The sequence below is a fragment of the Aedes albopictus genome, chromosome 2, assembly GCF_035046485.1.
Source record: "Aedes albopictus strain Foshan chromosome 2, AalbF5, whole genome shotgun sequence".
NCBI lineage: Eukaryota > Metazoa > Arthropoda > Insecta > Diptera > Culicidae > Aedes > Aedes albopictus.
Genome location: NC_085137.1, coordinates 252,419,399 through 252,434,496, shown reverse-complemented (window position 1 = coordinate 252,434,496; position 15,098 = coordinate 252,419,399). Strand labels below are relative to the sequence as shown.

The 15,098-nt window shown below is 36.1% G+C and overlaps 1 protein-coding gene across 6 annotated transcripts in view; it reads left to right on the top strand.

The window, feature by feature from the left end:
• Nucleotides 1–10,475: 10,475 nt before the first annotated feature.
• The window catches only part of LOC115258949 (semaphorin-1A), a 629,606-nt gene continuing 624,983 nt past the window's right edge, over nucleotides 10,476–15,098 (top strand). For all 6 annotated transcript variants that reach the window (XM_062851525.1, XM_062851522.1, XM_062851523.1 and 3 more), the window contains exon 1: nucleotides 10,476–11,103. In XM_062851525.1, coding sequence (XP_062707509.1) covers nucleotides 10,959–11,103 — 145 coding nt within the window. In that variant the 5' untranslated portion in view covers nucleotides 10,476–10,958. The remainder of the gene's footprint in view (nucleotides 11,104–15,098) is intronic.

The window sequence follows — 15,098 nt, the reverse complement described above, 5'->3', positions numbered from 1 at the left end:
TTTTCTAAAATTCCTATAGGAATTCCTTAAGACATTTCTCAAGAGATTTCTTCGTTCATGCCTCCTTAGTTTTTTTTAATCTCTTTAGAGATTTCTTCAGGAATCATCCATCAACATGATTTCTTCAATTCTTCAGAAATTTCTTCGGGAATGTTTCCAAAGATTAAAGAAAAACCACAATATAACTCCAGAGATTCATGCACAAAATTGTCCAGTGATTTTGCCAGAGATTTCTCCAGTTTTTACTCCAGTAAGAATTGCTCCATAGATTCCTTCAAGAATTTTCCTAAACATATCTTCGATTATTTCTCCAGATAGACCTTCGAAACTGTATTAAAAGATTTCTGAGAGAATTTGTACAGAAATTCCTTCGTTCATTCTTCAATAGATTCTTTGGGAAATTACTCCAGAAGTTGTTCCTTAAATTCTAAAAAAAAATCTTTTGGGAATTCTTACATAGATTATTTCGAAAATTCGTGCCCAAAATATTTTACCTTTACACAAATTTTGTGCATCTTGTGAGTATTCTTGAAATTCTTGACATATTTCTTCAAAAAATCATTCAGGGGATCTTTCTGGATTTCCTTCTGAGAAACTTAGAGAATTTCTCAAAAAAATTCACGAGACATATTTTCAGAATTTTCCCTAGAGCTTTTTTGTCGCTACTTTTTTTTTGAGATAAGAGATTAGCTGCAGTCCATAAACTACGTAGACTCATTTTTGGTTATCTCAGACCCCCCTCCCCCTCCGTAGACTTTTGTTCATACAAAAATTTTAAAATTTGTATGGAGCGTAGACATTGCCCTGAACACCCCTCCCCCCTTCAGAGTCTACGTAGTTTATGGACAGGCCCTTTTTTGTTATTCTTGGAGATAATTTTGGAATTTAAATACATATTCCATCGGAAAATTATTCTGAAATTGTTTCTCCACTGGGTTTTTTTTTCTTAATCCCGTAATAAATTACTTCAAGTATTTTCCAAAGATATGATCTGTACTATCCTCTAGAAATTCCTCCCTCCTGTTATACATTTCCCAAGATTTGCGAAATAATAACTGCAGAATTTCTATGGAAATTTCTCCAGAGATTCAAAGGAAATTTCTTTCAGAGATTGTTTCGGAAATTACTCCAAAGATTCATTTAAGAATTGTTTCACAGATTTCTTCATGAATTTTCCAGAACATTTATAAAATTATTTTTTTCAGAAAAATTTTCGAGAGATTTCTGAGAGAATAATTTCAGAGATGCCTTCGTTCATTTTTCCAGTTTTTTTTGGGGAAAATTTCACCAAAACTGGTTCCCCAAACTTTCAATAAACATTTCTTCAGGATAGATTATTTCGAAAATTGGTGCTTTTCGTTTTTTTTTCATCTAGATTCTTTACTTATTTCTTCAAAATTTTTTTTCAGGGGTTCTTCTGGATTTCCTCCTGAGAAACTTCAGGAAAACATGAGCAACTTTTAAGAAAAGTTGCACGAGAGATATTTCCAGAATTTCCTCCAGAGTGTATTTACGAAATCCAGATTACTCATTAATATTATTTATTATTATTATTATTATTTATTATTATTATTATTACTACTAGAGTTTAAAACTATTTTGGGAATTCCTTCAAGTATTTCAATGAAAACTTATTCAGAGATTCTATCTCCTGTAACCCCCAACAAAATACTTAAAAAATTATCAGAAACATTAGTTATTCAACCCTCTAGATATTCCTCCGGGAGTGTATACAGATATTTCTGATTATAAAAACTACAGAACTTCCTATGGACATTTCTCCAAAGATTCACAAGAAAATTCTTTCAGAGATGCTTCTGAGAATTACTCCAGAAATTAATTTGAAAAAAGTTCCACAGATTGCTTCAAGAATTTCTCAATACATCTCTTTGAATTTTTCTCCAGAAAGAACTTTGAAAATGCATTTAATATTAGATCTCTGGGAGAATTACTTTAACCCTTTGGAGACGGGTGGGTCATATGTGCCCAGCCGAGAAAATCGACGTGTTCTAGGCCAGCGAGGTTGCATCCAGATAGGTGAAAATTCCGTCTTCAAAGGGTTAAAGATTGCTTCATTAATTTTTCCAGAGATTCCAAAATTCAAAATTTCCCCAGAATTGTTCCCTAGATTCTTAATAAAAATCTTTTTGGAATTGCTTCGGAGAATTTTCCCATAATTTACTTAGTTCTTTCTACTGAAAAGTATCTTTGATTTTTTTCTAAAATATTCCTTCAAAGTTTTGTTCATAAGTTCTTTTTGGATTTCGTCCTGAGAAATTTCGGGAGATATTTAAAAAAAAAATCACGAGATATTTTCATCATTTTCTTCAGAGATTCTTTGGATATTTTGGTCATCATTTTTGGACTCCAGATATCTTCCCCATACGAAATGTATCCATTAGCGTAGGACACAAAAAGACATTTTACACCTGTACACTTTTTGAGTTCCATTTTGGTCCCATTTCAACTGTGCAAAATTTCAGATCGATCGGAGAAACTATATTTTAGCGCCAGCCATTTTAAGTTTTCATACGATTTAGTATGGGGAAAATCACTTTTTCAAAGAAAAATCGCCACAGGTTGCACCTTAACCCCTAAAAATAAATCGATGAATGATTTCTGTTGGAAATTTTACGAGGAACCAACCCTCCGAAGACCGCAAAGCGATCTGAGGCATGTGAAAAAAGTTATTGACTAAAAACCGAATGGCATGCAAACGCTGTTTAACATGTAAGGAATAACAATAAATAATAAAATCTCGTTATTTTATCGATCGGGTGAGGCCTAATAACTTTTTCCAGGAAAGTCGCATCAATTTTATGTCTTCAGAGGTCTGATTCCTAGTGAAGTTTTCTATAGAAATCATTCGTTGACTTATTTTTAGGGATCTAGGGGTGACTTCTAGCGATTTTTCTTTGCAGGAGTAAAATTCCCCCATAGTAAATCGTATGAAAAACTAAGAATGGCGGGCGCTTAAATATAGTTTTTCCGATCGATCTGAAATTTTGCACAGTTGATATGGGAACAAGGTGGAACTAAAAAAGTATACAGAAACTTGAGTTTTTTCCAATTTTGGTATTTTCCCATACAAACCGTGTACCAGGCTAATATCCATATTGCATAGTTTAAGAGCCTAAAACTCCATTAAATAGTTTCCATCTTAAATTTGGAGTAGCCATCTCTGATTTTAGACCACCATCTTAGATATTGTGGTCGCCATTTTTGGACTTCGGATATATTCCCCATTCAAAATATTCCCATATCATATGGTTTTAGGGCCTAAAACTTCATCAAACAGCCGCCATCTTGAATTTGGAGCCACCATCCTGTACTTTAAGGTACCATCTTGGATATTATGGTCGCAATTATTGGACTCCGGACATCTTCCCCATACCAAATATACCCATATTGCATGGTTTTAGAGCTTAAAACTCAATTAAACAGCTGCTATTTTGGATTTTAGGTCACCATCTTCAGAGCCGTAGCGTGGTCCCATGGCGCCCTTGGCAAGCATCCAGATTGGCGCCCCGCAGTTCGAACACATTTTGCGTTTCAAAAGTCTAATTAAGACCAGTACAATAATAAGAAATGGCTATTCAGATTACAAACACACATTTAGCATAAAGTTCTTTAAAAAAACAATATTTTTTTTATTTTTATTTTTATTTTTTATCTTTATTTTTTTTTCAAAAATACTACATTCACGTTTTGTGCATGTACTCGTGGTACGCTCATTTAATTTTGTTTTCAAAAATACTTAACTGAGTTTCTAAGGTTTTTGGGAATCCCCAAACGTTAAGTTCAGGTAATATCAATTGAACCAAAGTTTTCTTTTGATGTTTAATCAAAATACATCCCAGCAGATCTGTGAGAAAATTTTCAGACACCATTATACCAACCAAGGACATGAATAGGATGTTGAAGGAGGAATAGGATCTTGAAGTGGAGGCGATATGCGCACATGGAGCATGCACGCATATGGCCTCCACTTTATCATCTTATGCAACATCTTATACGATTACTGGTTGTCTGGGGGAGGAATACCAGGAGGAAGTCCTGAAAAAATCTCTATGTATGTTTTTGTTGGGATCACTGGAAGAGTTCCTGCTGGAGTATCCGGATGAACCTGATGAAAATCCGGTAGAAATTTCAGCAAGAATTTCCAATGGAATTAGTAGAAGTAGTTCTTGTAGGTCTTCTAAAAGAATACTTCAGATAATTTTCGAAGGAATTCCTGAAAAAGTTTCTTAACCCTTTGGAGACGGCATTTTCACCTCCCTGGATGCAACCTCGCTAGTCTAGAACACGTTTGTGATCGTCGATTTTCTCGGCTGGGCACATACGACCCATCCGTCCCCAAAGGGTTAAGGAATCTCGGAGGATTTTCTAAAATGAAATAATAGATTTTGAGCAATTTGAGGACTTTCTGAAGGAATTTATGGAAGGATTTCAAAAGAAACATTTGGAGAAACTTTGGATGAAAACAATAGCAGATTTTCTAACGGAAGACCTGGAGAAATTTCTGAAGGAATTTCAAGTTTATGATTTTTGAAAGGAATTTATGTATAAGGAAATTCATGTTAAGCTTTCTAGAGGAATTCTAGCAAAAAATATGGAGCAATCTCTAGTACATATGGCACAATTTCATAAGAAATATATGGAAGATTTTCCGTCACTGATGACGTGAGAGATTTCTTTTTCCTAAAAGAATCTATAGAAGATTTTCTAAAGGCACAGAGAACAGACGTTTAAGCTCGAACAAAACTACGTCGAAATCGTGTGTAAAGGATTTAAGTGTACCTCAACGCCACCAACGGAGACTGCACATATAAAGTCGATTTGACCCCACGATGGCAGTGTTCATCGTTAAAATACACTAGCCCACAAAGCGACACGAGCGCCAAACGGCCAAAAACGGGGAGCGCTGGAAACAAATATGACAACACAACAATGTAAGTGATGTGACGCTAGCGCCGCGCAACGGGAGCATAACCACATACTCCGATATGACCGTTACAAAGGTTTACACAAGGCAGAAAGCGAAGATAGACGTCTGTTCTCTGTGCTAAAGGTAACTTTGATCGAATTTCTAATCAAAAAATCCCTGGAAGAATTATTTAATTAAGGGACTCTCAACACCGACGAATCGACGTGACAGCTAGAACAAATAAATTCAAATTTATTATCCCCGACGTCATGATGAAAAATAGCCGAACAATATCGCCACCTCTATAACGGTTCGCGTTTATTTGGTAACATGATCCCAAACCCCCGTGTGTTGATATAGGAAAAGGTTTGCGCCTACGCTGATTTGACAGAAGCGTTCGCTCACTTCGCTGGCCGACCGTTAAATTTAGGGGGACAGTTTTGAAATACCACTATCACGTCGATTCGTCGGTGCTTTCAAAACAAATAAGAATTCCTGAAGGAATTCCTAGAGGGAATTCCAAAGAAATCTGCAAGAAATACCGGGAGGAATCCCTGGAAGAATTTCTTAAAGAATCCTTTGAGAGATTTCGAGATTAATCTCCAGAAATGTTTTTAATTTGATTTTTTTAAATCCCTGAAGAAATTGTTGTAAGAATTTCTGGAGGAGTTATTTGAGAATTTTTCAAAGAAATCACTAGAGGATTATCTGAAAGATTTTTTGAAAGATTTTCTGAAAGAAATCATCAAGAAATTTCGAATATCTACATATTGTAAATAGTTAAATCTTGATAACATTCAAGAAAACAATAGCATCATCCTATTTCATCGGACCCGTAGGCCATTTCGGTGCCCTTCTGAGGCTGGCGCCCTTGGCGGGGGCCAACCTGGCCAACCGCACGCTACGACTCTGTTCGTTATTTTTGGAGTCCAGACTTCTTTTTTTTTATTCTTAATCACTTAACCTAATTTACAGCTCTATTGTCCACTGGGGCACTACGTGAGCAATTTCAATTGACAGCTGCACTTACATTTTGTACAGCGCCTAGATTCTATTCTACTTTATCGAACTGGTTGCCTTTCTGCTGCTTTCACTTTTTCTACTTTATACCTAGTAGAATGATGAGCACAAGGATGATGATGAATGGCCGTTGTTCCTTTCCAGTCCGATTGGGGGTCCATTATGAGTAGCAGTTCGCCGATGTCCAGGTATCCGGGTCCGTTTGAGCCATGGGGCTCAGAAGAGGGTCAGTGTCAGTTGCTCTCGGGGGAAAAGCAACTGACGAAAAATTGCAAGTGCCGGGGCTGGGCATCAAACCCATGACCATCCGCATATGAAGCGAACGTGTGACCAACTACGCCACGGGCCCCGGCTTGTCCAGACTTCTTCCTCTTACGAAATATACCCATATTTCCTAGCATATTTCTTTGTTTAAGAGCCTAAAACTCCTTTAAACAGACGCCATCTTGAATATTAGGCTGCCATCTTGAGTTTTGGATCGATATCGTAGAATTTCTAGTCCCAGTGTTGATTGATGTGTCGCATGATGGGGCTGGTTCAGTTTTATATACGTCCAGTTCTGCCAGTGCTGGTCCGGATCACTAAAATGGCCATAACTCCGGAACGCCTTGACCGATCTGAACCATTTTTAATAGGAAAATAATAAAGCATTTAATTTGAAAAATATTAAAAACTCATCGGATTTGCTAAATATTTAATATAAATATATATATATAAATATTTTTTTACCTTCCCCCTCAAAATACAAAATCCAGCCAAACAATTTTGAAGTGGGGTGAGACAAAAAGTCAAAATTAAATTTGTACAGCCTAAATAAAAAAAATATTTAATTTTCAAAATTGAATATTTCCCCAAATGTAAAAAATACAACTTGAAAATTTTCTGAAAATATAAAGCAATACTTGGCAAACATACTGCCAAACATTGGGAGAGTTACGTTTTGGTGTTTTTGGGATATTTGATCTTTTGTGAGAGTGATAGTTAAAATGGCGCAGGCGCCTAGTTTTTTACCGTGACATTTCTAAGAGTTGGTTTCTTCGAAAAAGTTTTGTCATATTGACAAAGTTAACAACTTCTTCATATACGTCAGAGTTTCTAGGCCGACTGTTGTTTCCGGGTTATTGTAGAAAGAACATTCATAAGATTTTTTTTTGCAATATATTCTCATAGTAAACTATATCTGTGAATAACATGAAAATAGTAGGCTATGAAGTTCTGACGTCTAAGAAAGATTTGCTCGTTTTGTCAATATGAACTACTTTGCCGAAGACGCAAAGTCTCTAGAACGTAACTAAAAAGTTGGATGTTGGCGCCATCTATGCGAAAAAGTCATGACAATTGATGCCCCTGATCACGACAAAAATCTTTGTCGCAGATACCATGTGTCGGAAATGCTTCGTTTTGGAGTAATCAATTTTATATCGTTATATTGCGATTCTGGTCCTTAGTGCAATGGTTACTAAATGAATTTCTCCAGAATAAGGAGGAAATTACTCTAATTAAAAAATTCTACGGGACTTGATCCAGATTTTTTTCACCTCGTTCATTTCTCCAGAGAATATTTTGATTTTTTTTCAGAAAATAATTTCGAAAATTCGTCCCCATATTTCTTCGGAAATATTCCCAAAAATTCCTTAAGTTCTGTAAGAATTTCTTCCAAGATTTTTCTGGACAGATTTCTTTCGACATTTTTCTAGAGATTTTTTTTGTTCAAGTCATTAGCGAGTTTTCGGAAATTTTACCATAGATTAGAATTTCTTGATGAATTTTCCAAATATAATTTTGTTCTTTGTTACAGAAATTTCTTCGTGATTGTATCCAGAAATTTCTGGAAGAAATAATGCATAGATTGTTTTGTGCATTTCTCAAGATATTCTTCCAAAGATTGAAATATTTACTACTTTTTTGGCTAGACTTCGTCTAAGATTTATTTGATTTTAACCGACTTAGGTCAACATTGTGGCCAATTAGTATCGTATGCTGACTTTGATTTTGATTTTCTCTCAGTGACATTTAAAAATTCCCATACAGTGATTATTGCTGCTACTCTATTGTTGGAGGCAACAATATTTGTTCGTACTCAAGTATGGTTGGTTACTTAGCACATGTATGAGAATTTATCTTGTTAGAAATATCACCTGGAAAAATACGAGTACAATTGGCGTTCTCATTCATCTGCCAGGAACAGGGAATGAAATGATCAGCAAATTGAGACGAAAATTGGCGTTTTCCGAGCAACCGAACAATTCAACGATTCTTTTTCCAGCGAGAAATGTTTATCGTTTCCTGCTGTTGTCTACGACCAAAGGTAGCCGAAAACTGAAAATCGATCTTGCCATTTTCGCTATCCAACTTTATCACCTTGCCGGTTATCGCGATAATTATCAGGAGGTTTGTGCCGCCAATGGGATTCGAACCTAGACCCTCCACAAAAATGTTTCCTAGCGCGCACCATAACCACGTGACCACACAAGCTGCTCGAAAGGAGGATGAAATTTGATTCATAAAAACTACCTTTGGTGGCGACGGCCAGACGAAAAGGCGAACAAAGCGCAGAGAGCAAACCAGTCGGCTTTTCATTGCTGGTGATAATCCATTTTCGGCGCTGCGGGACGAGCGAAAACATATTCTCGGGAGAAAATCGGGTCTGAATTTATCGCACATCTTTTTTCGCCGATAATGCGGGTGAGAGAGTTTTCTATGATCGCGATCGTGATCGATAATTTCATTCCCTAGCCAGGAACATGATTCAACAACTTATTCACGGTCTGATAATATGACCTTATTCTTGGTTATTTCGGACTTGAAAGAGCTTCTGGCATCCCACTGACTCACTTAACAGTTACCATGTCTCCTGTACTTAGAGTTTTAATTTCGCCTTTTTTCAGATAAATGTTGTTCAAATGAACCAATTTTTTACACTGCACATATCCCCCGGACAAACAGAGGTTCGGGGGCACTACACTTGTTTTCCAAACTAGAACCCGCATCGGAACAACTCCCATACATCACGTTTAATGACCGTTGCATTGAACCATCATTCCGTTGCAGACAACCACAAATCACCCACGGATCAGTCCTGGGTAGTAGTAACTCTGACACAGACAGCACGGGGTAGCCTCACGTCTGTGAGAACTCGAACCTTGTGGTTTGGTAGCGGCGGTGATGGTGGTGGCCAGCTGGATGGTCTTGGATGCCTTGTGGCGCGTAGACTTTTCCGTCTATCGACTGACATTAACTACCCTGGCAGGTCGAATCGACCGGAGGCTATTAGCGTTATTCGTCCGCTGTCGCTGTAGGACCAATATAGAATGTAAAAATACTGCCGAAAATGTTGGTTGGTGTAGTAGTGGTTGTTTGGAACAAAGTCAATGCTATGAACAATCGGGGGAAGATGGTGAAGAATGATGCATTTATTAGAATGTTTTCAAAAGTTTTATATGCTCTTGTATCCAAAAATTAGGAATAACATTTTGTAGGCTTGTTTTTACATAAAACAGGTTTTTGAACGATTTCCTTTTAATAGCTATGGAAATGTACACAGACATATTAAATCAGCAAGAAGCAAAATAAATAAAAGGAAAAATATCGCTAAAGTATTCATGCATAAATTGAACAATTGTAACATCTCGATTTTGTTTCATACAGTTTTTCTTATTATAAAGCAAAAACACGACAAAAATAAGTATTCTTTGAAGTATGATTTAAAAACACTACTACCATGTTTTTTAAATTCTTAGCCATTCCCCGGATACAACACAAGCCATTTTCTCCTAAAGGGAGCCCTCCAACAAACTCGGGAGAAAGGATATAAATATATTGTGCACGGCACATGTTCCCCAGGCCATGAGAAGGCCTGGCTAGCCGGGAACGCTCCACTTCGTAGTATGGAACTCCAATTGTGCACTCATGGGTTGGGAATTTAACCAACTGGTCGGAAGAATAAGCCCAGTGCAAACCAGTGGATTTATGGCAGTTATTTTTATTGTTACTAGCAACGTCGCCACCGTCCTCGTCGGTGTGGGGGAAGTGTTGCCGACTAGCTGGGGAATCTGGATACCGCATCGTCCTTGTCATAAAATTAAAAAAAAAAAGCCTGTATGTGGAGTGTGGATGAGTTTTTGATAGTATTAATGTTGTTTCTTTGTCGAAATAGCGTAAAACTAATCAATGTAGTCAATTATCACTTACGACATATGTTTATAACATTTGGAAATGCTGCCAAAAACGAGGGGTTTCAGGCTATATGGCTCTTATAGTCAGAACTCTAAAGGCGTGGATACTTAGCATGACCATGCAGTCAATATCTATGAAAGTGTTCATAGAACACTAAGCTGTAAAGGAGGCTTTGTTCCAGAATAAGAAGAAGAAGAAGAAGAACAAGAAGAAGAAGAAGAAGAAGAAAAGAGGAGTTTCATAATATGAATCCTATTGTACTTTGACGATCAATTCACTTTGACTTTACAATATACCAATACAACAATAATTTCTAATATTCTTTTTTCTAAATTACTTTTCTTTCAGATTACATCGTTGTGCTTCTGAGCAGCTCCTGAAGATCAAAATTCCAGCATCCATTAGAATTTATCCAGTACCAAATGCTTCTAATTGTGCTTCGTTAGAATCCGAATTGTATGGTCATCTCATAGTAGGTTCTTGAACAGTTCAAGATCTAGAAGCGTGTTCGTGTTCATCACAGCTCTGACACAGTGTTTCGTCGGCCAGTGTGAAAAATCCATAAAACTGTGAAGAAGTCAATTCGTTCTACTGAAGTGTGTACTCCACCGAGAAAAAAAAAAACAAACAATGACGTGCTAATTGTACGGTATGTGGTGGTGGATCGTCATAAAGTGAAGTGTGAAAATCTCGTTGTGAGTGAATTCGTGGGGGGATCTCTTCCGCCCGGGTAAGAGAAGAAGAGGTGCTAATTCCGAAGGTCTAACCCGTACTCTCCCGAAGAAGCCTTTGGTTGGTGCAAGCTATCATCACCTTTATCACCATCATCACCATCATGGCGGCGTCGGTCAGTGCGGAGTGGTCACATCGGCGGCTGCTGTACGGGCAGGCCGTCGCATTCGTTGTTGTAACCGTGTTTGTTGTTGGAAACTTATGTGCCTGGCAGGAGAACGTCCGACCGAAGCTCTACGTATCATTAGGTGAGTTTGTAATTTCATTATCGCCACCGTGTGGGGGTGCAATTGATTGGTCTTGAATAGTGATATTGTATTTCAGGGAAGCTTTTACAGCATGTTTGTCAGTTTATATGAATTCATAAACAATATACATACTTATCCATGTTATACTGTGTGAGAAAGGTGTGAAATTAATTATTGACAATTAAAAATTTTCTTTGAATAGTTTCGATTCTCGGTTGGTGTAGGAACTTTTCGTAAAGAAAATGTCCATGATTTCTTTGAGCATAGAGTATATTCATGCCTGCCAGAAGGTTCTCTAGGAATTTCTTTTTTAAATATTCCTCAGGAAAACTTTTAGAAATAATTCTGATGTTTCCTCATAGGCACATGTTCAACCCTTCGAGAAATACTCAACAAAACCTGCAGAAAACAAAAAAAAAGATCTTCTTTTAAAGATTTTTCCATCATTTTTATCTAATCCCTCTAAAAATAAGTATGACTACTCTTTGTGAAACTTCTCGAGGATTTTCTCCGAGCAATCCGAACGGTTTTTTATTCAATTCATTTGTTTATTCATTTTGTTATTTTTACTTAGGTTCATTTACAATTCAATAGATTTTTATCCAGGAACTTATCTGAACTTTCCTTTCGATATTGCTGCATGAATTTCTACAGTAATTCTTAAAAAAACTTTTCAAAATACCTCGTCTTTCTGTAAGAGTTTTTACAGGATTTATACAAATGTATATTTTGAATAGTCAACTCCAAACACTTAAAAAAATCATCAAAATTTTGCTGGAAATTCTTGCGTCAAAATGACTGAAACTTTTCCGTGAGCTCCCTCGAAACTTTCTGATAAAATAACTACAAAAATTCTACCGCAAATACATTTTAAGAATTCTCCGAAAATTTCGCCAGAAATACTTACCATAATTTCTTCAAAATCTTAAACGACCCGAAGGTTTTTCTTGATTGTTTGTGATAATTACTCCAGGACTTTCACAGATAATTAATTTTAGAGATTTATTCTGAAATTTCCCCGTGGATTGTTTTAGCAATTCTTCTAACAATTCAACACATTTTATCCAATCTTTAAAAATTTCTTGGAATCTCATTCAAGATTTTCTTTGAAAAACCTCTTAGAAGGAATCTTGGAAAATGCATCAATCCGAGTATTACTCCAAATATTCCTACATGAAATAATTCATAGATTCTCCCTGCTTCCGAGGATGCTTCAGAAATTTCCCCGAGGAATCTTCCTAAAATTCCATTCATTGCTTCAAATTGTTCGAAATAATCTAAATCCACAGATTCCTTCTGAAATTGATCCAGAACTTTTTTGTAGGAATCACTTCAATTACTTCCAAGGTTTTACAAAAAAAACGAAGATGGTTACATAAATTCATCCGATAATTCCACGCTCAATTATATTCGCAAAGTTTCCATACAAGGATTTTATCAGATTTTTTTCGTAATGCTTCAAAAAAACTTAAACGATTGTTTTAAAAACTTTTTCGTAATTTCTCTGTTAACTCCTTCAAAAATTCTTCTGTGAACTTTTGAGACAATTCCTCCAGGAATTACTCAAATGATTTCTTGAAAGATTTTCTGGCGGATTCTACCATGATTTTAAGCATTTCCCCAAAATTTTTATCCTGGAATTTTCTGAAAGAAATTTGTAGGGAAGCTCCGCTGTAAATTTTCGAAATATATATTTTTAAAATTTTACCAATTGCTCAAGTAGTTTTTCATAAATCACTGATGGAATTCCCTTCCAGAATGCCTGTTTAAACATTTTTCTTTCATGAATGTTCTTCAGAAGTTGTTCTACAGATTCCTTTGAAAACTATTTGTGTTCAGTTTTTCTTGAATTCCTTCTGAAGTTTTTTAAAGAACTTTCTAAAGAAACCTCACAGAAAATTTAATGTTCTAATGGGTTTTTATAACCTCTTCTAGTCTATTTGACTTAGAAATGTTTCATGGCGTTTATCCTGCTTTGAATGTTGCCGTAAATTGGTTCATTTTTTTCTGCCTGCCTTTTTTAAGTGGAAATCGACTAATAATCTATCAAAAAAAAATCATCTTGAACTTTCTACTGTATTTTGGCTTCATTTGTGTTTAGTTCTAAACGTACATCTAGAAATGCTTCAGCATGTTCAACTTCTGCTTAGGAATTATCGGATCAATGCTTTAGGCAATTCTTAGAGGCATTCCATGAAAAATCCGTGGAGATTTTCAGGTAGAACCTCACCGCTAAAAACAAAGAGAGAAATTACTGTAAACAAATAAAAACCAATAAAATCAAGAGGAATCTCACAACCAATTTCTAAAGGTATCACTGAAATAGGGTATGTGTGCCATCAGTAATCTCATGCTCCCATTTTCATCCTATTCGAAAACAAGCGATTACGGCACCGATTGACTCCGTTCTTTTTGTTTTCATGGGTGCTCACTTCTAACAAAAAATACAAAAATAAGAAACAAAACAAACAGCGCTTCAATCCTTTGTTTTTCATGGGATGAAAATGGGAGCCACATGCTTAATAAGGGAACCAATACCATGTTATCTGATTGAGTCTATAAATAAATTACTTGTAGCCACTGGATTTCGTTTTTTTATCCACTCTTCTAAAGAAAAAAAAACAAGAAATCGAAGGATGTTAGAGAGGTATTTTGCCCCTGTCCGTCTGTCAACGATTTCTTTTAGTTTTTTCCCTGTATATTTCCCAGGAGTGCTGTAGAAAACATTCCAAGAAATCCTTCAGAACTCTTGAATGACTCTTCCGAAAATGCTTTGAACCAATGTTCCTCAAGTTTCTTCAGAAAAAAATCAAGTGTTTTTCCATACAACTTTAAATAAAAACTCCAAAAAATTCTGAAAGAAGGATTTCTACTCGAATGTTTTTAAGAGTTCTTTTAAGATGTCTTCCAGAAAACTCTCCAGTAATTTGTCCATGAATTTGGCAGGAATTGCTTCATGTGTTCTTCAAGGATTTGCTCCAAGGGTTTCTGAATTGGTTTGATTTACGAACTCCCCCAAGAATTATAACAAAGATCCCACCAAATTCAAAGAATTTACCAGGGATTTCCCAAGGATTTTTTCAACCTTTCAGGACGCGCTCTATACGGGGTTTTTTTGGAAGTGTTGTACTGTTATACAATGACACGCGTCATGCAGGGTTAAAGGGAGTTTCATAGAAGGGTTTCATAGAAGTCAGTTTCAATGAATTTTCTGTGAATTCGTCCATGGATTACTCCGGGAATTCCTGTGAGCAATCTTTCATTCCAATTTTTGTTAGATTCTTAGAGAAGTTTCTCTGGAAGAAAAAAAACATGAATACATCTAAAGGTTTATCCGGAAAATCCTGCAGCAATTCTTTTGAAAGACTGCAAGGTTGTTTTCATGAATCTCTCTAAAAATAATTAATTTTTTAATTCTTTCATGGACACTATCAGCAGCTCTTCTAGGATTTCTTTTAGAATTTATGGAGATAACAGTGGCAACATTTTCGAAGGACTCGTTAAAAAAAACTCCTTGAGATATCTTTGAAAACCCTAAAGATAACATTGAAAAAAAATCTTGGAAGTCATCCTAGGAAAACGATTGAAAATATTTCTGTAGGGATCCTTTAAAGACTTCGGAGGAATCCTGAAGAAGGAAAAACTCCAAAGGAAAATTATTTGTAGTATTCCCGGTAGAGTCCTTGGAAAATTTAATGCAAAAGTTTTTGAAGGAATCCTTGTTTCCTGATCATTAGGAAGGATTTCAACAGGAAATTTATCTAATTTACCCTTTTTAAAACGGTGAAGAAGGCTTAGTTCCAGTTGGGGACGCCCAGAAGAATTCTTCAAAAAAAAAATCATGTAATCTCTTATAAGAATTCCCTGAGGAATCTTTTGAGGAATGTCCGGAAAAAATCTTCGAAACAAAACCTTTGCCGAACAAACAACTCAAAGAATTCATTGAGAAAATGGTAGTATAATTCCTGGAGGAATCCGTTAAAGCTCCAGGACTA